Here is a 15,924-nt window from a genome sequence, read left to right on the forward strand (position 1 = left end):
AATTAATTGACTTAGCCTTGGTCGTATAGATAATAAGTGGAAGATCTGGGATTTGAATTTATGTCTTCTGACTTCCATTCAGGACTCTTTCCACTAGACTATTAGGCCTTACATACTTTATAAAGTTGCTTCATACACAAATTGTGATCAAAATATCAGTTTACTATTTACATTATTAACTTAAATACTTTCTGCACAAATTTACTAGAAAAGAATCACAGAATACTAGAACTAAAAAGGATCCTGGAATTTGTTTTGATTAATATTCTAAATTTTAGTAGAGAATCTATGGTATCAGAGGTAATTCTTTATTTTATACATCATTAATCAATTAATCAGACATTTGTTAAGTGCTACCTGCATGCCAGGTACTGTGTGCTAGATACAAATCAAAAATGAGATTTTCCTGCCCTCAAGGAGTTTACACTTTTTTCCCTCAAAAGTATTTTAAAGATAGTTTTCAACTTTCATTTTTTGTTAGACTGTGTTCTAAACTTTTCTCCCTCTTCCCTTACTTCTCCCCTCCTCAAGAGAGCAAGTCAGTCCAATATAGGTGAAATATATGTAATCTTTTTAAAGATATTTCCATATTTCTCATACTGTACAAGAAAAATAAGCCCAAAAGGAAGAAAACCACGAGAAAGAAAAAGCAAGATAGAAAACAAATGAAAAAGTAAAAATATTATTCTTCAATCCACATTGTCAAAAATTTTACATTCTATTAACAAGAGGTTAATATCCACAAAGTAGACAAGTAAATATACTATGATGAAGCTGGAGTGCAGAGAATTAAAATCACTCAGCAGATATCACTGGTACATTAATGACAGAGTTAAGACTCAGATAAACATTTATGACTGGAGTTACTAAGTATTCTCAAAAGTTATCAAATATGTTGTAGTAACTTAGAATAGAGTGAAATTCACTTTTAATGGCATTCACTAACTACTGTTTCAAGTTGGTTCAGAATGTTATAATATGCTGCATATTGTCCCAGTTAGAGCTAATTCTCTGAGTGGAAATGTCCTAACTTCAGGGAACTTGGGAGGATAGAGATTGATTGACAGGAGTCAGGACAATGAGCTGATGATTTTTTTTACCAGAACCAGCAGAGGGCAGAAAAGAGCTACCTGAATCAGGGTACCCATGATAGCCAACCTTGTTCTTAATGTGGACAAACTCTTGACTGGGATGATGGTAAAGCAGAAGTCAGGAGACTAGTGATGCTAGGAATCTGGATAGCTAGCACGAGGTAGAATATTGCTCTGAGTCATCAAAGCCAAGAGGAAAAGGCCAACCAAGGAGGGAAATTTGGCCCAGGAGCAGGCAGAAGCAATGGGAGTAAGTTGTCAAGTGGGTAACATAATCAGAAGTGACAAAATTTCTGCAGGTGGTCTCTTGTCAACAACCACTGTGATCTTTAAAAGGATATCTCCCTGCTGGCTCCTGATGCATAGCCAGGTCCTGACAGGTAGTAAACAGAGCACTTTTTACTGATCTAAAATGATTACTTTATTTATGGTTAGGACACAAATCAAGTTGGAGTGCCAAAACTAAAGCAGTGAGTTATGGCTTGTAGCAAAAAATAAAAATAATAATAATTTTACAAAACTAAGTTATAAATCATCAAAGGGTATTGGAGTCAAGCGACCAGTTTGGCATCTACAAATACAAGCATCAGGATTTGGAGGTGAAAAGGATCAGATTATCATGTTAAAGCTAGAAACATAGGAATCATAAGAATCAAGAGGAGTTGGAGAATCACAGAAGCTCAAGAACTACTGATTTGGAATTTGGTAAAGAGTACAAGAAATCAAATTATCAGTAGTTAGGAGATTACCTGGAAACCTTTATTCATTGGTTGTAACTGGTGGTATATATGCCACCAGGAACATTGTACCTACTGCTAATCTGAGATTATTTTTGTCAAATTATTACTTTTTTATTCTTTTGTTACAAGTCATTGCTTTCTGAATAGGGAAAGAATATTGTTTTTTTACAACTGAAACTAATGTAAAAATAAAATATATTGATATAAATTTAAATTTTTAAAATATTTGTGGAATAAATGTTACTGAATACAAACATCTAGCTTCAAATAAATGTCCTAGATCAGTTACATGCGAACTAATGATATGCCAAGTTAGAAAAAAGTGTTTGAATGGCAGGAGTGTGTAGTATTGTCCAAAAACCTTAATAATATAGGACCTACTATGTGCTAGGCACTGTGCTAAACATTTTGCAAATATTATCTAATGTTTTTCTTACTATAACCTTGGGAGGCAGGTGCTATTACTATATCCATTTTACAGATGAGGAAACTGAGGCAAACATATTAAAGGACTTACTCAGCATCATAGTAAATGTCTGAGGCTAGATTTGAACTCATAAAAACAAGTCTTCTTAACTCCAGGCCCCAAAGTAGGATGATCAGAATGGTAATCATCTCAAAACCATTCCATTCTAAGATCAATCAAGTAAAATGATGTTTAGATCGGAAAATACAAAATTTAGAAGGAACATTATAGTCACATTAAAGGACTTAAATTAAAAAAGCTAAGGACAGCTAGGTGACACAGTGGATAGAGTGCCAGCCCTGCAGTCAGGAGAACCTGAGTTCAAATCCAGCCTCAGACACTTAATAATTCTTAGCTGTGTGACCCTGAACAAGTCACTTAACCCCAATTGCCTCAGCAAAAAATTAATTTAAAAGCTAGTCAATTAAAGGATAGTCCTGTTAAAGTTAAATTGGTTTTGCTTGGTCCCAAAGGCCAGCATTAATAGATGAGAGAAGTTTAAAGATAGGTAAAAGATCAACATTATTATGAACTTTTACCAATTAGAGTTTCTCCAAAATTGAACGTTGTGTGAGGAACATCTGAATTACCCATCAATAGAACTCTTCAAGGAGAGGATGGATGGCCACTTTTCCCGCATATTGGAAAAGGAATTCCTGTTCATTTAAAGGTTGGACTGGATGGTTTCTGACACTCATTTCATGTCTGAGATTATATAATTAAAACCTTTCCTATTTCTTAGGTGGGGAATGTCTTTCTATCTCCAGTTCTATCCAATGTTTTTTAAGTCAATATCATGCAAAATTCATGAGGAGCTTCCCAACAAGTTGCCCTCTGCTCCAGTTCCATCTCCAACTTTGGTTCTCATAAAAGAACAAAAGAGTTAATTATAAGAAATAATTGGGATTAATGGAACTAATGTGCCTCTATTATTTAATGAAAGTAATGGAACAAGAGAGATATGAACTAGATAGTGAACTCTGTAATTCCATAGACTGGGATTCAGACACTAGTTTTATGCTTTCTGTAAACTATACCCCAGCAAATCTGTCTTCAGGTCTAGCTAAATCTTTTAAGAAGCCATGGTGCCAGATTCCCACTACATTGCGTGCACCTTTAAAACTTTCTTTAAAGCCTGTGAATCTGAGCCATCAAGGGAATACTCAGCAACTTGAATTTTCTGAAGATCATCAGGCAGGATAAGATACCAGACACTAAGGTCTCTTCTTGAACTATCTATGTGAACTTATATCATATTTAAGAACTATTAAAAATATTTCAGTCACACAATGACATAGAGAAGTTATGACTTCCCTCATGTCTGAAAATAGTGCTATGATGAACTTTCCCGATTAAGCTATTCTCTAAAATTCACTATATCTCAACAAAGTCTTAGAACAGCATTTTGTTAAGTACTTACTAATAACTAAGTCTAGGAAATTTTGTTAAAAAAACTTTGTTTTTGTATTTAGTCCTATAACAAAAATTTTCAGTCAAATACTCTTTTATGAAAGAGAAACAAGATCTAGGAAAATTAATCTTTCCTCAGCATCCCTAATAACTAAAATATCCAAGAAGTCTGATACAGTTCATAAGTGCAAATTAAATATATACTAATGGAAAGAAGAGGGAAGCTACTCTCAATTTGGGTTTTAAAAAAACTATATTATAACTGATAGGTGAAGTAAAGGGGACTTTGCTATTAGAAAAATCTTTCTGTCTCTATCTTTGAATAACACTCCTTTCAAAGAAATAGGGAGTCATGAGTTTTTTTGTTTTGAAGTTAATTCAATGGATCCATTTCTCTTCAGACAATTTATTAGCTGTATGACGGTGGGCAAGTCACTTAATCCTGCTTGCCTCAGTTTTCCCATCTATAAAATGAGCTGGAAAAGAAAATGGAAAATTATTCCAGTACCTTTGCCAAGAAAACTCCAAATGAGGTCATGAAGAGTCATAACAACAAACCTTAAAGGGCCACAGGAAATGCTAACTGGCTAGAACTCAGACAATTTTACTTAAGTTGTGGGGATGTTGAATGAATCTATTGGGCATGTGTAAAATTATTTCTGAACTTTGGCGGCTTTACTAAGATATAGAGAATAAGGTAGCTAGTGTTATTGCATTCTGAAGTTTATCTACCAAATTTACTTTGAAGTTATCTATATATTAACACAAGAAGAACTTGACTTAGAATAAAGAATAGAATCTTTAAGTTCTGATGCTATTCATTTGCAAGTTTTTCTACTAGACTAAGTTCCTTGACGGGAAGGGATGGATTTAAAAATAAAATCCCTGCTCTTGTCCTAAGAGAAGCAGAATCACTTAGTAGTTAAAGGTATAACCTTGGATTCTAGAAGGCCTGGATTCAAGTCTATCCCTGTACACATATATATTTTGTTACCATAAATAAGCCACTTAATCTCTGGCTGCCCAGGAAACTTCCAAAGATTTTAAGTGGTAGATGAGTTGTCTACATGTAGCTAGTAGAAAACATTTTGGCAGTCACATCTCTGGTCTTCTTCCCCACACAGAATAAACCTATGAATATATTAAGTCTGATATATATATATATATATATATATGTATATATATATGTATATATATATACATATATATATATATATATACACACATATCCCTTTACACCTATCATGTATGCTGCACACATAGATACTTAATAGGTTTGTTTTAAATAATCAATCAATTTAATTAATCAAACTCATCAAGCACATTGGACAAGGCAATGAGATAAGGCCTACAATGGGAACACAAAGAAGAAATACACTGGTCCCAAGGATCTCACAGAGTTGATAGGGAGAAAGGGGATATGTTCATTCAAATGTCTTCTTTATCACAACTTTACTTAAACTCTGGCTAATGTGACCAATCTTTTCACTGAAATTGCCCTTCCAACTGAACTCACCCTTATATGAGGAGAGAGCATTAGAGTTTTATTATTATTATTTGCTGAGGCAATTGGGGTTAAGTGACTTGCCCAGGGTCACATAGCTAGGAAGTGTTAAGTGTCTGAGATCGGATTTGAACTCAGGTCCTCCTGACTTCAGGTCTGGTGCTCTATCCACTCTATCCACCTAGCTGCCCCTAGAGGTCTATTATGAGGCAATGGAGATGGCACAGTGATAAGAATGTCAGGGCTGGAGCTGGAAGGACTGACTTTGAATCCAGTCTCATTCACTTACTAGTTATGTAACCTTGGACAGGCACTTAACCTTTGTCTGCCTTAGTATCCTGATCTGAAAAGTGGGGTTAATTAAAAAGAAAAAAAACTACCTCTCAGAATTATTGTGAGAATGAAATGAGATTGTATTTTTAAAGCATTTGTAAGTTTTAAAGGTGCTTTACAAATGCTAGCTGTTATTAGTTTGAACAAGACAATTCAGAAATATGTTAAGGATAAAAAAAATGAAATACTAGGGGGGTAGGAGGTGAGTAAACAATGAGAAGACAGACACAAGCCAGTGTAGATCATTGGCTTAAGAAGCCTGACAGCAAATGGAATGTGAGATAAGAAATAGCTTGAAAGTATTATAGAGTTGAGTGAAAGATTTTTCAAGATTGGGGAGATAGGCACATATTTGAAAATAGCCAAGAGCCAGTCTTCTTGACCCCATTTGGAGTCTTCCTGGGAAAGATAATGGAGTGTTTTGCCATTTCTTCTCCAATTCATTTTATAGATGAGAAAATGGAGGCAAACAGGGTTAAGTGACTTGCCCAGGATAACACAGCTAGTAAGTGTCAGGTTGGATTTGAACTCAGGAAGGTGATTCCAAGCCCAGTGCTCTAAGCACTGCACCATTTAGAATTCAAAGAGACCGTATTGAGAGAGGGTATTTGATGGAATACAATTTTGGAGGAAAGGGGAAAAGATGAAAACAGAAGCAAGATCATTGATTTCAAGTTGGAAGATACTCCAGAAATCATCCGAAGCACAACTCTTTCATTTTACAGATGATGAAGCTGAGATCCAGAGAAATCAAATGATTTGCCTAAGTTTACACAGAAAGTAAATGACTCAGCTGCTATTCAAACTCAAATTCTCTAACTTCAGATCTAGTACTTTTCCATTTCTCAGCTTTAGAAGGAAAGATACATTTTCTCTGAGACAGGCAGAAATAAAGACAGGCTTGATGTTGCTGTAGAAATATTTTGAAGAGGAATGGAAGGCTAATGAGGGAAATTTATCTCTTAAAATTCCAGCCTTCTAGATAGGATAGCAAGCTGTCCATCAAAGGTGAGGTAGGAGGGAAAAATTAGTGCCTGAGGAGTACAGAATAAGTTTGTGAGAATTAGTGTTGGGGGAATAAATTAGAAAATGAACAAAGGATGAATAAAGGCATTGACAAAAAGCAATAAAGATCTAATTGAACTGGCATATTATGTCTTTAAGAAAGAGTTCCAGTTCCATAAAAATTGACTCAATGAGGCAAAGTTTTATCACATAAGAAATAGCAAAAAGAGGTACTTACTAATAGCACTACTCCACGTTCTCCTTTAGTGCCTTTTAGTCCATTTAAACCAGGCCTTCCCTGAAATTTTGAAAAACAGGCTTTTAGCACATATTTTCATTTTAATTATATCTATATTAACAATAATTTTCACAGATTTCATTTGTGAAATACTAATACTTACTGGTCGCCCTGGGAAACCTAATTCTCCCTTATGTCCAGGTGGTCCTTTGGGGCCCTGTGGTCAAAGTAAAAGATATTATTGGTTGAGAATATAACTTGCATTCTGTGATGCATTACTCACCTACAGAAATTAATGCTGACATTTTACTTGCAAACAAATATGAGCATTTTTATAAATCCTTCTTTGTAAGAAGGAAAAACCTACTAACCTCTAAAAAGTTAGCATCTATAGAAAAAATTGAAATGACAAAGGATTATCTTTGAGGGGATAGAGTTGAGAAAGAGAGCTAACAAGAAAGGAAATAATGAAGAAAAATGGAAAATGTGAGCATATTTTTGGGACATGAAATCCATTTCCAACACAGACATAGACACACATACACACACACACACACAAAGTTATTGAGTAGGTTTTCATGATTAATAAGTTTGACCTCTGGTCCTCAAAACAGTACAATATGAGATGCTAGTATTGCAATTCTCATTTGATTTAAAAGTTTTAAGTAGATGAATAAAAATATGATTGGTTTTGACCTTTGATTTCCTTAATATTAAGAATGCTTGAATATGGAAATCTGTTTCACTGAGACTCAGTAAGGCTTCTATCACTTTTAATTTTAGACAAATTGCTTAAAACACAAAAAGTTTAAGTGTCTTGTACATAGTCATATAGTTAGACTATATTAGTGGTAGGACTAGGGCTTGTTGAATCTAAAGCTAGTCCTCCATTTACTATGCCATGCTGCCTCTGTGAAATGTAAATTACTCAATACCTATTCTGAGATTACACTTATTTAGACTATTCATAAATTTATTACAAGGAAAAATCATACATAATTCATGAAAGATGAGCCAGTCTACTCATGATCAATGCTCAGAATACAAATCACAATTATGTAAAAAGCTAGTTTAAACAGACAGATGCAATCTGAGGAAATTTTCCAAAACAAAACAAGCAGTTAGTGGATAAATGTGGAGGCCAAAATTGGGCAAAAATCTTTGTTCTAGGATGTACAAGCAAATTCTCAGAATCACATTAAAGCTTCTCATTTTGGTCAGAATCATTAAACATATCTAAATTATAGTCTAAATCATCATAGAATAGGGAAGGTGCATCAATTTGTAGTTTGAGCACCTGAGGAACTTCTCACCTTCTGAAGAATTTACCTGGGTGATAGTGTCAATGGCTTGGGCTAGATACTAAGAGAAAGAATGGAGTTAATTGGTTCCTCCAAGTTGCCATGTGGTGAATATCACCTCAGCCAAGTTCCAATAAAATGAAAGTAGATTAGTATTTGAAATATGAGCACATGGACAATTTTTTTAAAGGAGCTATTTCTAGAATGGACCTGTTTCCTTGGATGCTTTGTCATCAATACAAAATCAGCATGTTTAAATTCAAATTAATCTGCTTCTCTACACCATTCATTGTCTCCAAATTGAGGCTCCCCCAACTCACTTCTCTCTGTTTTTAGAGAAAAGATAAAGTTAGTATATTCTTTATCTCTCCTACTATATTAGAAGCTTTTAGAAGGCAGACACTAGTGTTATTTCTCTTTTTATATCTCTTAGAAACCTAGAACAATGCACTGCATAGAGTTTTGGACTTACTATGTTATGACTTGATTTGCTTTGAATTAACTTGAAGTAAGGTAAAAAATAAGTCAAGAGTATCAAGTAGGAAGGAAGCAGAAAATCTTTGACAATTCCACATTGGTATCAACTTCCCTTGGTCTCTCAGCTTCTCATGTGAGAAGAAATGTTTTCTAATTGCTCTTTCTATTGCAAGATCCATGATTAGGTGAAGCGTTTTAGAACATGCTCTCAGAACTTTGTCTGTAGACTAAAGTGAAGCCAGCTGTCATTAGTGGCCACTAAACCTCTGCTGCTGACCATCTTAGAGCATGTCTTCCATTCTCAGTAGCTGCACAGAAGTTCTTGCAAAGAAGCATAAACCTTTAAACATGGCTTGCTTTGCAAGAGGAAAATGGAGCAGACCTCTCTGCCTCAGATGGGAAATGAAAGCATCACTACACAAAGGTTCACCACAAAGGGAAGTGCAGACCCAGCCATCAGACCCTGCAGAATGGCTCAGAGTACAGGATGTATTTAAATCACAGAGATAAAACTCTGCCCTTTCTCCTAGATGGGGGACTAGCTTCTTCCTCATTGACACTTATAGCTTATAAAGGAGTTCAGAGACCAAGAAATTTGAGAACTTATCTACTATAACCATAGCTAGAGTTATCTTTTAAAGGACTGAGACACTGTCATCATTTAAATCCTTTGGGGAAGCTAGTGGACTTCGGTGCCAATATTTGCACCGAATCCCAGCCCAGACTGAGGGTCCATAAAACAAAGGTCAGAGTATCCAGCTTCTTTTATCTCTGAGACATGAGTCTCCCAATCCATTCTTGAGCAATTCAATCAGCATCATCTTTGGATATGATTAAAGATGGGCAAGAAAGACTCATCCAGAAGTAGGCACAGGAGCATAGTCAGTCTGTTCCCATAGAAATGATGCCTTTTGGAGTGTAACCCCTCCCTGCCCCCCCACCTAGGCTGGACACACACAGAAATGGGTAACAGCAGGGGATCAAAGCTGCTGCAGAGCAATAAGCAGACAGAGAGCAGTTGGAAGCAGAAAGAGCAGATAAACTCACTGGAGTGAAACTTCAAGCAGTGCGGTATAGCAGGGGCTGGCATTAAGGAATGGGGTGATGGTTTGCAAGCAAAGGCTTCCTTTCGACTCTGAATCTCAGGAACAGAGTGAAAACATAGTGATAATCCACACACTGCCATAGCTGAAAATCAAAAGGCAGTGTTTAATGTAGAAAGGCCACTTGATTTTTTTGTTCTCTCTCTCTCTCTCTCTCTCTCTCTCTCTCTCTCTCTCTCTCTCTCTCTCTCTCCCTCTTTCTGTCTCTCTGTTTCTCTCTGTCTCTCTCTGTCTCTCTATCTGTCTCTCTTTCTCTCCCTCTATCTCTCTCTGTCTCTGTGTCTTTTTTTCTCTCTCTCTCACTTTTTCTCTCCCTCTGTCTCTCTCTTTTTCTCTCTCTCTTTCTCTTTTTCTGTTTCTGTCTCTCTATATTGCTCTCACTCTTGCTCTCTCTCTTCCTCTTTCCCCTCCCCCTTTCCTCTTATTTTTCTTTCTCCCTCTCTCTTCCCCTACACCCCCCCACATTCTTACTCTTTTTCAGTCCCATTCATACACAGACAGTAATCACCAGCAGAAATGTTATCTTTAAATATGAAGGGCAGAATCTCTAAGTTAACATTCAATTCTAGTAAGGGCTGATGTTTAAAAGAAATTGCCTAGCTTCTTATTCCACAGTCCTTCTGTATGGGCCTAGATGAATTATTTACAAAACATAGCAGCTTTAGGAAATGCTGATCCTCACAGGGGATGTTTACATAATAAAAACATTTATGTTGTAAACAAAAGTAAAAACCAGTGACATTTAGCACCTGATTGAAGTATTAATACTCCTGATGAACATTACAAATATACTCTTGGGTCTTTGGGAATGATAAAGACTCATGAACAGTTACATTGGGCATGATGTCATATAGTTCACTATATGTTTTCTCATACCATTGGCCCTGGTGGTCCTTGAATTCCAATTTCACCCTGAAAAAAAACAGTTTGCATTAATCATTCCTCTTCATTGAGACAGCAGGTATTGGACATATATTATGAGTCATATATTAGGCTAGGTGCTGGGGATTCAAGGAGAAAACCCAAAAGGCCCTGCCCTTAAGAAGCTTATATTAGTAGGAAATATGCCATATGTTCAGATATGTATATGCAAAATAGTAAGATGCAAAGTAATAGGAAATGAAAAGTAACGGAGGTAGAGTAAGGTGTATTAACTTCAGGAAACGCCTAGTATGGAAGGTAAAATTTGAAGAAGCCAAGGACCCAACCTAGTAGGTCTAGGAGATTAATATCATCATAACACAGCCTTTTGTGTCATGAACCATTAAATGGCTAAGTTTGACAGGAGTATAGAGTAAATAAAGGGGGGTTTGTGTGTGATTAGTATAGAAAGACAGCTAGAGCCAAATGGTGAAAGATTTTAAAGACCAATCAAAGGAGCTTGAATTTCTTTCTCTAGTCAATAGGGAGCCACTGAGGTTTCTTGAGCACAGATGATTAACATTCTTGTACCTACATTTTGTATTTTTTGCAGAATATGAATTTTGTAGAATTGGGATGGAGGGGGTATATTGGATAAGGGAAATATTGAAGATAAGGAATCAAATTAAGAGGCTATTGTAATAGACAAAGTAAAAGGTAATTTGGGCCTGAATTAGAATGGTAGTCCTGTGAGTGGGTGGGAGGGAATAGATTCCACAGATATTGAGGAATTAAAATCAGTGGGAGTTGGCAAGATGGGAGAGTGGTGGAGAGGGTTAAAAAGAAGAGCTGAGAATGAGGATGTGAATCAGGGTGATATTCTTAACAGAAAAAGAGAAGTTAGGAAAGGGGAGTAGGTTAGCTGGTTTGAGGCAAATGTAATGACTAATGTTTTGAACACTTTAAATTTGTGATGTCTGTGTGATACCTAGGCATAGATGTCCAGCAAGAAACTGGGGATGTGGAATGCAGCTTAGGAGACAGATGAAGTATGTGTAAATTTAGGAGTCATCTTCATAAAGATGATACTTGAACTCTGATGAAATTTGATGAAATCATCAGAATACACAAAAGAGGGCCTAGAACAGGTATCAAAAGTGATAGAGCAATAAAACAGAATGAAGGGAAAATTATCTTCAGAGAAACTGTTTAAAGCATCAATAAAAGACAGTCAACTCAAACATCCATGAAAAGTCAATAAATCTTTACCTTTTTCCACATCAACCTCTCAAGGGGAATATCACCAGCAAGAATGGTTCCTGGTTCACCCTTTTCACCCTGAAATACAGAGAGCTTTGTGAGAAAGCCAATTTGGTCATTTTTATATATATATATATGTGTGTGTGTGTGTGTGTGTGTGTGTGTGTGTGTGTGTGTGTGTGTGTTGGCCCTCATTCAGCTCACTTAAGCAGCCTCCAATAAGTATGACATTAAAATTTTTTTCTTATTGATAGTAGACTTGGCATAGAAAACACCATTCATATCTAGAGAGAGAAACTATAGAGACTGATTGTGGATTGAAGCAAAGTATTTTCACCTTTTTTTCTTTGTTTTTTTTTTCCATTTTTGGTTTAATTTTTCTTGCACAATATGAAAAAAATGGAAATATGTTTAAAAGAATTGCACACATTTTACAAAAATTACCGATATCTATTGTTTCTACATTACATTTACAGATTACTGTCACTCCATGATAAGCCTCTTGTAACAAAATAAAACAATTAAGCAAAACCAACAAGATAATGACTTCATACCAAAGTGCTTGTAACACTCCATAACTGTAACTACCCTACCTGTGTATTTTTAAAATTGTTTAAAAAAATAACTTAACAGAAATTTATTTCTTCTCCCTTCCATTCTCAACTAAATTGAAAGAAGAAAGAAAAAAGAAAACAGTTCCTTGTAAAAAACCTGTAGAATGTATGATACTGTTCTAATTTTTAAAAATTAATTTTTTTCCTCAGAGAGCCCTTAATCTCATGTCCATTTGAGGAAGCTGGTGGCTTCCATTTGGCCACATAGAAATGCAGGAAAAGGAATAAAAGTAGCTTTGATTTCTGCTTTATTTTCTTCCTTTTTCTCCTACTTGGTATTAGACTTTAATTTGATTTTAGGCAAATTTGATCATGATAATTTTAAATTTCTACCACCAAATTAAGAAAATATGCTTATTTGCCTCTAGTTCTACTTGCTGTTTGCTTGAAAATGCCTAACATAGCAAACAATACTTCTCCAAATTCTGTTTTCTTCTAGGATCATACATCTAGAACTGGATGAGGCTTTATAGTCCATAAAATCCGTCCCCCATATTTTACAGAAGAGGAAATTCAAACATGGTCAGGATTTGTCCAGGGTCACATATCTTATAAAAGTCAAGAAGGATTTAAACTGACAAGTTTGTAAAAATGGAACATAATAGATGATTTCAACTAATTTTGTATTATCTCACAAATTCCTGAGAATAACTATAACTTCTGTCCTATTTCCTTCTTACCTTTTCTCCTGGCAACCCTGGAAATCCAGTGTCACCTTTTGGTCCTTTTGGGCCCTGTAAAAATATTATAAAAGAAAATTAATATCCTTTGATTATCAGGAAATAATTTGTCAAAAGTTAAAAAAGGAAAGAAAAAAATTGTCAACATATGAAAGTCTAGGAAAAAATAATATTATTTTGATTTTAAACTGATTTTGGAAGACAGATACCTAGAATAGGCATTAGGAGAAATCAGTTCTAGTCCTGATTTTGATATTTAATAATATTTTCTAAATTTTTAAAATACATGCAAAGACAGCTTTCAACACTCACCTATGCAAAGCCTTGTGTTACAAATTTTTCTCCCTCTCCCAGATAGCAAGTAATCCAAGGTTAATGTATTTCCACATTTTTGATGTCTAGCCCTGATTTTGCCAATAATTAGTTGTGTGTTCTTGATTTGTCAAATTCTGAGAGTTTAGGAAATTATACTGTCTACTTTTTTGATAAATAATTGATAGACTCAGGGCAACTAGGTGGTGCAGTGCATAGAACACCAACCCTGAAGTCAGGATAATCTGAGTTTAAATCTGGTCTCAGACACTTAACACTTCCTAGCTGTGTGATCCTGGGCAAATCTCTTAACCCCAATTGCCTCAGGGGAAAAAAAGAATTGATAAACTCAGTGTGCAAGTTGAAACTCTTTCCTTCCTTTCTCTCTATATCATATGATGAATGCAAGGTTTTGTTTTGCATAACTATACATATTTGTAATGTATTTTGTTTATCTTGTCTTCTCAATGGATAGGGAATAGAGAGAGAGAATTTGAAACTGAAAAAAAATTAATTAAAAAAATTAGCAGTTTGGCTTAAATGATCTCTTGGGTCCTTCAAGTTGTGTAATATTACTGTAAAAAAGTCTATTGTGGTATTAAAGTTTAGAACTATTGCATCTGATCATGACAACCACATTAGTTTCCTTTTGAGATGGCATTAAATTCAAATTTTATTTAGTACTAGAAGTTTGTATTTTGCTAAAGATCATCATTCTGCTAAGAACTATTTAGTATATACCTTTACTTCATCTTCTCTCACTGAATCCTAAACCTTCATCTGAACCTCTACCTGATCTGCCCTCTCTGAAAAAAACCTATGATTTCTTTAATGAATTTAATGACCTTTTCCCAATCTTATTTTTTCTTGATCTCTCTGCAGTATTCTACATTGCTAACTTCCTTGTCATACTAGATATTCACACTGATGCTCCTTGATTCTCCCACATTTCTGACGTTTTCTCATTTTTCTTTGCTGGTTCATAATTTATATCAGGAACAGGTGAATTACTACCAATGGTCCAAACTTTCCAGGGCCTGCTTTTGACTAGCCCTAGCTAACAATGGTTTTTACAATTTAAAATAAAAATATTATAGCATTTTGAAGTGTAGAAACCATTCTGAGCTCTCTACTATACAAATACAAGGAAGAATGGTGTTGGTTTTGGTCCCTCCTATCTTTATCACACTAACACTTTTCCTACTAAGATGGACAGAGATGAACAGTTGTAGGTTGGATGAACTATTAACCCCATCAATATAGAAATGAACCTCTTTGATTTGGCTTCTTTTGAGTGAACTTTTTGAGTGACTCCTTTTTGAACCACTTCATTCTTTTTAAAATTATCACAAAATATTATTATCACAAATATCTATTTTTCAATCTATCCTAGAATTTTGCTAAGCATCATCCTGTCAAGGTTACTATCCAATAGTTTATTACATCTCACTTTCCTTTTGGAAAATCAGGGTAACTTTTGCCTGTAGCTAGTCTTTGCCACCTTTTCCACATTCCACAGTTTCTTACAAACAACCAGCACTGACTCTGAGGCCACATCTCCAAGTTCTCTGAATTCTCCAAAGCATAATTCATTTGAGTTTAGAGACACAAATTGGTTTAAAGCAGCTAAATATTCTCTTCCTATTTAGTCATCCATCTTGAACTTCTCTCTGAGAGAGAAGCCTACTTTATTCTTTATAATTTGAAGATCCTTATACTTGCTGAAGCCAAAAACACAAAGAACTAGTTTTGTCTTCCCACTGTTAACTATTACATAATCACTTCTGGGCGGGGGCCCTAACTTTTCTTTGGTTCCCTCTTGTTTCTACCTCTGCTTCCTCCTTTTTCTTTTAAATAAGTCTTAGCTCATTCATTCTAACCTTTAGCTTTCCTGACATCCTTACAGGACACTGTTGCTTTGTTGTTTTTATACCATCAGAACACAATTATCACAAACTTGGAAAGTACCTTAAAGGACATTTAGTTAAACTCCCATCTGAATCATCTTTCATGTTCTTTTGTTATTCTATACTTGTCTTGGATTTCAATTACATGGTAACCTGAGTTTCACTTTCTTTGTAAAGTGAGGCATTCTTCATCTGTAGTACCTGTCTCATTGGTTGTTTATGCTGGGAGGTTCAAAGAAGCTGATATAGGATGTCTCAAAAGTCTCAGGGTAAATTTAAACTTTAATAAGCTGATTAATTTGATTATAATTTAATAACCCAAATAATAATTATATAATGAAATTGTATAATTTAATAAACCTGTTAAAGCTTAAATTTGCCTTAAGACTTTTAAGATATCTTGTTCATGCAGATCACTTTATAACACTTAAAACATCAGAATAAATAAATGTCTATTGATATAGATATCATTAATATCATTATTATTGATATAGTTAATCATATGCAATTGATAATGCATGTAAAACATTTTGCAAATCTTAAAACCCTAGAAAATTATTAACTCTTAAATATTATATAATAAATAAATACTATTACATAGTGAATGATGTATGTTAAATAT

At 34.9% G+C, this 15,924-nt stretch overlaps 1 protein-coding gene across 1 annotated transcript in view; it reads right to left on the reverse strand.

Annotated features, from left to right (window-relative positions):
• COL15A1 (collagen type XV alpha 1 chain) overlaps window positions 1–15,924 on the reverse strand; it is a 121,660-nt gene that overhangs the window by 49,305 nt on the left and 56,431 nt on the right. Inside the window, exons 19-23 of the mRNA XM_074280639.1 lie at window positions 13,084–13,137; window positions 11,799–11,867; window positions 10,545–10,580; window positions 6,951–7,004; window positions 6,788–6,847 (exon numbers count right to left, since the gene is read on the reverse strand). Of these exons, the coding sequence (XP_074136740.1) occupies window positions 6,788–6,847; window positions 6,951–7,004; window positions 10,545–10,580; window positions 11,799–11,867; window positions 13,084–13,137 (273 nt within the window). The remainder of the gene's footprint in view (window positions 1–6,787; window positions 6,848–6,950; window positions 7,005–10,544; window positions 10,581–11,798; window positions 11,868–13,083; window positions 13,138–15,924) is intronic.

Source organism: Sminthopsis crassicaudata, chromosome 1, assembly GCF_048593235.1.
Source record: "Sminthopsis crassicaudata isolate SCR6 chromosome 1, ASM4859323v1, whole genome shotgun sequence".
Lineage (NCBI taxonomy): Eukaryota > Metazoa > Chordata > Mammalia > Dasyuromorphia > Dasyuridae > Sminthopsis > Sminthopsis crassicaudata.